The sequence below is a fragment of the Chanos chanos genome, chromosome 2, assembly GCF_902362185.1.
Source record: "Chanos chanos chromosome 2, fChaCha1.1, whole genome shotgun sequence".
NCBI classification, from domain to species: Eukaryota; Metazoa; Chordata; class Actinopteri; order Gonorynchiformes; family Chanidae; genus Chanos; species Chanos chanos.
Genome location: NC_044496.1, coordinates 136,441 through 145,000, shown reverse-complemented (window position 1 = coordinate 145,000; position 8,560 = coordinate 136,441). Strand labels below are relative to the sequence as shown.

Below are 8,560 nucleotides of genomic sequence, written 5' to 3'. Positions count from 1 at the left end.
AGTTCATTCATGAGGTAATAGAAGCCTTTGTTGACCTGACCTAAGAGGGCATCTGCAGGCAGACGGACATCTTCGAAGAACAACTCAGCTGTATCCTGGAAACCGAAGTTAAACCATCAGATCAATCAACACATGGAACCACTTTTGTTTCCTTTTTTTTCTTTTGCATAGCGACTGAATACTGTGGCTGCTCGTATGAGGTGTCTGGATATCTGTAATATGCCTTTTATGACCTCTTTAATAGTACGTAAACATTCATAAATACAAATGCATGTCGAGGGGTTTGAATGAAACCTGAGCTTTGAGGCCGATCTTCTCGAGTTTGCGGCCTTTGTGGAAGCCCTGGGTCCCGTTCTCGACCAGGAACAGGCTGATTCCATGAGCAGCAGTCTTTGCGTCACGGTTTGTCACAGCCACCACCACGACCAAATCACTCATCCAGCCATTCGATATGAACACCTAGGATCCAAAAGAAAGCAGTCAACCCCAGTCTGAAAACAAAGTCAGCCAGCATCAATCCCAGCATCCTCTTCTCACCTTGTTTCCATTGAGGATCCAATCACTGCCATCTTTCCTTGCATATGTCTTCACGCCTTGGATGTCACTAATTAGAAATCAGAGAGATCTGAACCTCTTAAGCTTAAGAATAGTTCGCAAAATTACGTTTTTACAACAGTGAGCTGAGTAGCAGGAGGTGAGGAGGAGGAAACCCACCCTGGAGTCTGCTCGGATCCTCATAACCTGCTGTGGACATACGACTTTTTGCACAGGTTTGGAATTTTGGAATTTCACTGCCTGTTTTAGGTCACAGTCAGATTTAATTACAGTTTATAATTCTGTTAATTTAGCAGATCTCTATTAAGAAAATTTGATTCCTTTTTTTTTTTTTTTTACATTGCTTGTGGATAACTTTAAAATGGCAATCAAGTCATATGAGTGTGCATTTCATTACCAAGCCCAAAACTATTGTGGTTAAGATCAGGAATGAGTCCAAAAGTTAGGGTTAGGGTTACAGCCTTACAGTGAAGTCCGTTTATCCCGATAATGAAAGTGATTCTGAACAGTTTTTGGAGAAGACCCTTTCTTCTCTAGGACAGTGTCGGAATGGGTTAAACTGTGAGTTTGGAGACTACAGGGAGGCCTCACCTGCCTGCACCTGGCTCTGTCATGGCTATGGCTCCAATGCATTTCCCAGCTGTCATGTGAGGGATGTAACGGTCTATCTGTCTCTTGGTGCCATAGTGACTGATGTAAGGCATGACAATCTCTGAGTGCAGGGAAAATCCTGGGCCAGAGCAGTTACAGTACATTCTGGGACGACAGGGAGAAAATCAGTCAAGACAATATACAATATACTGTCTGCAGAACTTACAGCATGGACACTCACTGCTCCTCCCAAACCACCGCAGCAGACAGCAGGTCTCCTCCAATCCCACCATGCTCCTCTGGAGTGAAGACTCCTAACAGTCCCTGCTGCCCAGCCTTCTCCCACACATCTCTGCTCACCTCTCCAGCTTTCTCCCACCTTCAGTGACAAATCACAACTAATAAGTTATCATGCATCTGTAAATATTTAAACACCTACTGCCAAAGTTGTGTTAACTCGACAAAAACAAACAGGGTTAGTCTACTGCATGTAAATCTCCCAGGAGTAATCTGTCAAAGCAACATTGTGAAGGATTTAGACGAATTAGGCTTTGAGATATTTCAGTGATAATGAATACTGATGACATATTCCTCTACATACGACAGAACAGAATAGACCAGCTTTATCCTGCAGTCGCCACGAAAGAGCCCAATGCAAACTTACTGAGAATGGTAGGGAACCACCTCCTCCTGGAAAAAGCGTCGAACGCTTTGGCGAAAAAGGTCGTGCTCCTCTGAGAAGATGCGACGGGTGCCAATGTCCATTAAGGTTTTAGCAGTGGAGGTCTCTGGGCGAAATGACGCCTGTGTGTTGCCATGTTGAGCGTGGGTATGTTGTGTTCTGTGGGGGTGGAGGCATAAGGTCAATAATGTCACTTTCTAACAGAGGCACAGCCATCTTTCTTAGGCTGCTTTCACACTTGGTCTGTTTTGCTGGTCCGTACCGAGTGCGACCCCCCCCCCCCCACCAACCCCCGCTGATCTGCTTTCACATTACATCTTTTGATTGCAAACCCTGGTCTGATTACGTCATCAACACATAAGGAACATGCAACTTTTATTTACCACTGTCGCTAAGCAATGACGCAAAAGGGAGTCAAAATGGAAAGCCAAATTATATTTGTATTCTTATTTTCTTATGTGTTATCTTTTTGTTAACATGGTGTCAGCACCGAAATAACCGTGTTCGGTATTTTCACTAGGCCATAAATGCGTCCTGCTGTCTGAGACTGATGCAAGCTGCTCGGATAAGGAGGTTTTTGCAGAGACAGGCGGCAATGCGAAATGAATTTTGCAGCTTTGCAGAGCATACACGCACACCTTCAAGGTGAGCGAACAGTGTGGCTGCTTGCAGTTATTTCCCGAATAATTTTTAGATGCGACAAGTATGAATTGTCACGTAATTGCCTGTTAATTAATAAAACGAATTACATTAATAGTGTTTACTTCCTGGTTTTTGAATCGGATAGCTTTCACACCAATGCGAACCGCACTCGAGTTCAAGCGAACCGTACCCTAGACCCCAGTTTTCTGGAGGACTCGGGTACGGTCCCTTGGTCCGCGACCGAGTTCGGAAAACAGCGTTCACACCAACAAAACGAACCGTACCAACGGCTGAAGCGTACCAACGCAACACCAAAAGCTCTAGTGTGAAAGCACCCTTAAAGTTGAAAACAAAATGCATGAATGCAGCTCTGTGAAATTTTGATGCATGGCACTGTTCAAAACTCAACAACTCAACGCAACATTGTTCTACGCAGCGGGACTAAATCGGAATTAGTCATATGACTAGGTGACTCTGTCACGCGTTCATGAAGGTTATAGAGATGAGTACTTCTGGGTACTGGAAAAGCCAAGCCTAGCCTACCCGACAGACAAAGTGACACTATGTTGTGTGCATCTTATTTCCGCAAAACCAGTCTGAACAGTAGAAGCTACAATGAGCTGGTGTTGGAGAAATATTATTCTCCTTTAAGATAACCACTGTAGCAACCATGATAAACAATGTAACAATTATATATTCGTTATTATAGGGGTGAATCAATGTAATCGTTTATATTAACAGCTATAACTATTCTGCACTGGTAAGAACTTGCAAATCTGGCTACGGACTCAAAGTCTGACAAGATTAAGCGACATCCTCAGGTAATACTGGCGCATGTTTTAAAAACACACTTGACACCAGTCATAGTCAAGCTACACAATATCGTACCTGACATTTAACACAGACAGAGCTTGTCTGCCTCTCAGACAAACACTTTTCATTCCAAGACCACTTTTTTTCAAAACTTCAAGCGTAAACATTGTGCAGCGACCTCTGGCCCGTCCTAGCTTTCTGTCTTGTAAGCACTATGAAGTCAGCACATTTAATGAAAATTAATTTCCGGCCCACGATACCGACGAAGAACGCCAAAATAAGAGTTCGCTTCAGCTTCGCTCTCCACGGCACTGCACTGCTGTTCGAACGAGAACAATTTGCGTGGCTATTCCGTATTAATGATGTGGTTTTGGATGGGTATCCATGATCACTGAGTGTTTTCGGAAAGCCTAGTGGCAATCGAAAAATTGCAGACTTAACATTATTTTTCACATTTCAGTGTGTGGAACACTGAACAGTGGATTTAACGTGCTTCTCCATTTATTTTTGGATTAACGCTGTTTTTTGTTGACCGGGGTGAGGAATTATTATTGTGAGAACAAACTGCATTTGCAAAACTGAAAAAGAACAGGAAAACTGCCTGCTAGGGCAAATCTCATGAGTTTAGACGTATTACAGGAGCTTTCCTCACCAGTCTTGTCTGTGTCTAATATACTACATCGATCAGTTTTGCACAACTGGATTTGTGAATGTTTGCTTCTTTTGTCTTGCCAAAACTGTGCAGAATTTGTGGGGCTCCTTAGGGGCACTGGGCAGCAGTCTTCACATGATGCCACAAATATTTGATTAGATTAAGGCAAGACCACTGTAGGGCAAGTCGCTTTCAAGAACATTAAAGCTTTTAATTTCCTTTTCACAAGCAGAGCTGAATATGTATGTTTTTTGTTTAAAAAAAATTCTAAAGAGAAATTAAACAATATCATTTATGCCTGTTGCAGAGATGCAGGTGAAAACTGCATTTGGTGAAAAGAGCAGAAGTACAGTAGTTGGTGTAGACTCAGAGCGTAGACACTGAAGACACTGCACTGAAGTACCAGTCATGCATTTTAAGAGAGGTGCAGAAAACAAAGTTGAATATACTTCACTACCAAGCATCTCTGCCGTCCCGTCAATGAACACAGCGGCTCCCAAAAGGCACCACAATCCATGAGGTGTTAGTTGGTAAACTGACCAATGCATGGTCAAATCTTGTCACGACTGTGGAGTTTTGGTGCAGTGGGCCTGAAGTTAGTCCGATTCGGAAGGACACGCCTGTTGAAGCTGAAGTGGAAAGGAGTATAATTCCTGACTGCAGTCTTGCAGAACCAGACACAAGGTTCACAAAGCAATCTGAAGTTCAAAGTTCAGGGTAACATGCCAAACCGAAGAAGCATGAACTATCTTCTAATTTCACTGGTCTCCCCTCAGTTTACCACATACAGCCAAATGGGGTGTGCTAAAAGGATGAGCTAAAATATCTCAAAGTACTAACTCATACAAAGAACAGGATTCTACATCTTTACCAAAAATGTACAGACAGATCAGTGAACAATGGGAAGAGAGACTTTGTATAATGTGTCAGGGCTCAGTGCTCAGTGTGAATTCACTCATTCCAGTCGTAATCCCGTGTGTTCTAAATTAACTAATGGTCTGTAAAACTGTGCAAATTTCCTAAGAGAGGGATGCATCTAACAGCTTTAAGGTTTGAGCATGTGAAAGTAATTAAGAGGCCTGCTGATTAAAGCAGCACCCAGCAGTCTGCCCTGCCACTGCAGGCAGGTGGTTTATGAGTGAAAATAAGCATTGTGTGAGGCAGCTCATGTTTTAAACATAATCACACCACAACTGTCTTCCTCTTACATAATTCCACCATTCCACCAAGAGATGCCAAACAAAAAGTTGAGGAATTAGTGACCCCTTGTGGCAAATGATATTCACAATTCAGTCATGGAACTTTACAAGGCTGCCATGTGTTTTGAGTAAAACTCAATGGAGAAAGGTCTTCCACAGAGTATAGTTACATTTTCATTTCTGTTTTTAATTTCTATTCACTTCTGCCTGGTCTCACTCTGTATGTTAGTTGTTGGGACCAGCAAAACTGCTTTCATAATTCACTCTGTATAATTCAGTCTGCATAAGTTAGTTATCAAATTAATTTTATGCATGAGTAATAATGAAGTTGAATAATGGATAAAGAATAATCAATAATGCATAAGTAGTAATTGCTAAAGTAAAATTGCTCATTGGGAGTTTAGGCACTGATCTCTATTAACATGCTTTGAGACCATGTAATTGTGAAAAGTGCTAAGCAAATAAATTTGAAATTGAAATTCAGTGTAATAATTGGCAGAAATGTACCGTGAACTTAAACAGTCTCTACTTTTGGATAAAGCTGTCTGGTCTAATGATAATCAGCGACACGAAGACATGAAACTTGATATAAGACATCCAGCTTCTATGGGTTTTTACAAGGAGATGTTTGTGTTGCATTAGGAGTAGAGATGTATGGGAGTTGTTTGTGTTGCATTAGGAGTAGAGATGTACGGGAGTTGTTTGTGTTGCATTAGGAGTAGAGATGTACGGGAGTTGTTTGTGTTGCATTAGGAGTAGAGATGTATGGGAGTTGTTTGTGTTGCATTAGGAGTAGAGATGTATGGGAGTTGTTTGTGTTGCATTAGGAGTAGAGCTGTATGGGAGATGTTTGTGTTGCATTAGGAGTAGAGATGTATGGGAGATGTTTGTGTTGCATTAGGAGTAGAGATGTATGAGATGTTTGTGTTGCATTAGGAGTAGAGATGTATGGGAGATGTTTATGTTGCATTAGGAGTAGAGATGTATGAGATGTTTGTGTGCATTAGGAGTAGAGATGTATGAGATGTTTGTGTTGCATTAGGAGTAGAGATGTATGAGATGTTTGTGTTGCATTAGGAGTAGAGATGTATGAGATGTTTGTGTTGCATTAGGAGTAGAGATGTTTGGGAGATGTTTGTGTTGCATTAGGAGTAGAGATGTATGAGATGTTTGTGTTGCATTAGGAGTAGAGATGTATGGGAGTTGTTTGTGTTGCATTAGGAGTAGAGATGTTTGGGAGATGTTTGTGTTGCATTAGGAGTAGAGATGTATGGGAGTTGTTTGTGTTGCATTAGGAGTAGAGATGTACGGGAGTTGTTTGTGTTGCATTAGGAGTAGAGATGTATGGGAGTTGTTTGTGTTGCATTAGGAGTAGAGATGTATGGGAGTTGTTTGTGTGCATTAGGAGTAGAGCTGTATGGGAGATGTTTGTGTTGCATTAGGAGTAGAGATGTATGAGATGTTTGTGTTGCATTAGGAGTAGAGATGTATGGGAGTTGTTTGTGTTGCATTAGGAGTAGAGCTGTATGAGATGTTTGTGTTGCATTAGGAGTAGAGATGTATGGGAGTTGTTTGTGTTGCATTAGGAGTAGAGCTGTATGGGAGTTGTTTGTGTTACATTAGGAGTAGAGATGTATGGGAGATGTTTGTGTTGCATTAGGAGTAGAGATGTATGGGAGATGTTTGTGTTGCATTAGGAGTAGAGATGTAGCATGCTCATGTACAATGCTAGAGTGCATTAACTGTTCTTTGTATTTGCAGTTTTTGTGTGAATGATGAAGATAATATGGTTGATATCTTCTCTAGTCCTGCGTCAGGGGAATGACAGTTCTCCCTTGAAATGACATAAAGATGAAGTTCAGAGTAGGTAAATGGGTCAGGCAAAGGGTCAAGACCAAGAACAGGTATATAAGGGCAATCTAGGAATCAAGGCGAGAAAAGCACACAAGGTCAGTACACAAGGAAAACACAAAGACTTAGAATAATTTGGCTTGGTACACTTAGATGATTAAGAGACATTGCCTGGAACTGAATGATTCCAAGTAATATATATACACAGGGAGAAATGAGGTAACTGAATGAAACAGGTGTGATCATTAGACAATGAGCAGAATACAACAGTGGTTAGTGATCTGGGGAATCTAAGCTCTGATAGGTCTGACGAGGCAGAGGAGACGAAGGCATGACAGAGACCCAGAAGAACAACTAACCCAAGGAAAGAGTTGTGATGAACAAGTTATTCTTATTCTTATTATTATTATTATTATTATTATTATTATTATTATTATTATTTATACATACACACATATATAAACAGATCTGGGTTCGAGTCCCTGTTACGGCTCCTCTCTGTATGGAGTTTGCATGTTCTCCCTGTTTTCTTATGGGTTCCATCCAGGTACTCTGGTCTCCCGCCACAGCCAAAAAGACTACAAAGGTGCAAGAGAGGAAGCAGTGCTAATAATCAGGATGCTGCAAAAAATAATCAACAAAGCAACTAGACTTCTGCCATAACAACAAAGTGGGTCTTTCACAGCATAATATAAACCTATAATGTACCTTTCGACAAAAAGTATCTCAGAAGTTACTTATACCCACCATAAAGTTCTTGAAGGTTGTGGGGCGAGTCTGTGAGTCTGCAGACTGGATGGAATTCAGCAATTCATTCCAGGAATGTGTAAGAAGATGCCAGTTTGTGAGTTTCTGCTGGGTGTTGGTGGAATCACCAAATGCCGTTCCCTCGCAGATCATAATGGGTGGGATGGAATATAGGTTCTAATGAGTGACCTGATGTATATAGCCACAGTTCCACTAGTTGATCTCACAGCAAACAGCATCTGGGACTTAAGCTTGATGTGGGCAGATGCTTGGAATAGTGGGGGAGATGAAGAGGGGTGTGATGTATGGGTGGGCAATACAACCAAAATATCATATCACAATATTTTTATTCAGTATCACAACCAATGTTAATTATTGTGATTTTTTGGAACAACTTCATACAACCCAGCTAGAAATTATGTAATGCTCCATTCGCAACCTTTTAAGATCTATATCTATACCTAAAAGAAATCTCCACTCATAAAATTATGGTATTTAAAATGCAAAAATGTAAAAGAGTAACTGAAAGCCTGTTTGCACTGCAGTTTCCAGTCATAAAAGAGATGAATAATGAGAAATGGCACCAGGGGGCTTGGGGGAGGTGCCCATGGAGGCATTCACTGGCAGGTGGGCAGTGCCAGCAGAAATTCTTAAAGTCTGCTGTCGGTCCCGACCCTGTCCTGGATACATTCCTCTATGTTTCATGCTCCGAGGTGGCCTGCCATTGGGTGGAAGTGTGCTAGATCCACCTCCATGTTGATCTGGCTCCATGGCATCACCTCACTTGATTGCCGCATAGTAGATGTGACAAAGGACTTTGAATGGCGG

General features: G+C 41.6%; 1 protein-coding gene across 1 annotated transcript in view; it reads right to left on the bottom strand.

Moving 5' to 3' along the window:
* The window catches only part of acadl (acyl-CoA dehydrogenase long chain), a 9,475-nt gene extending 5,998 nt beyond the window's left edge, over positions 1-3,477 (bottom strand). The window contains exons 1-7 of the mRNA XM_030764917.1: positions 3,359-3,477; positions 1,811-1,987; positions 1,388-1,525; positions 1,147-1,311; positions 538-604; positions 295-459; positions 1-95 (exon numbers count right to left, since the gene is read on the bottom strand). The exon at positions 1-95 is cut by the window's left edge and continues 7 nt beyond it. Of these exons, the coding sequence (XP_030620777.1) occupies positions 1-95; positions 295-459; positions 538-604; positions 1,147-1,311; positions 1,388-1,525; positions 1,811-1,987; positions 3,359-3,450 (899 nt within the window). The 5' untranslated portion in view covers positions 3,451-3,477. The remainder of the gene's footprint in view (positions 96-294; positions 460-537; positions 605-1,146; positions 1,312-1,387; positions 1,526-1,810; positions 1,988-3,358) is intronic.
* Between the last annotated feature and the right edge of the window lie 5,083 nt (positions 3,478-8,560).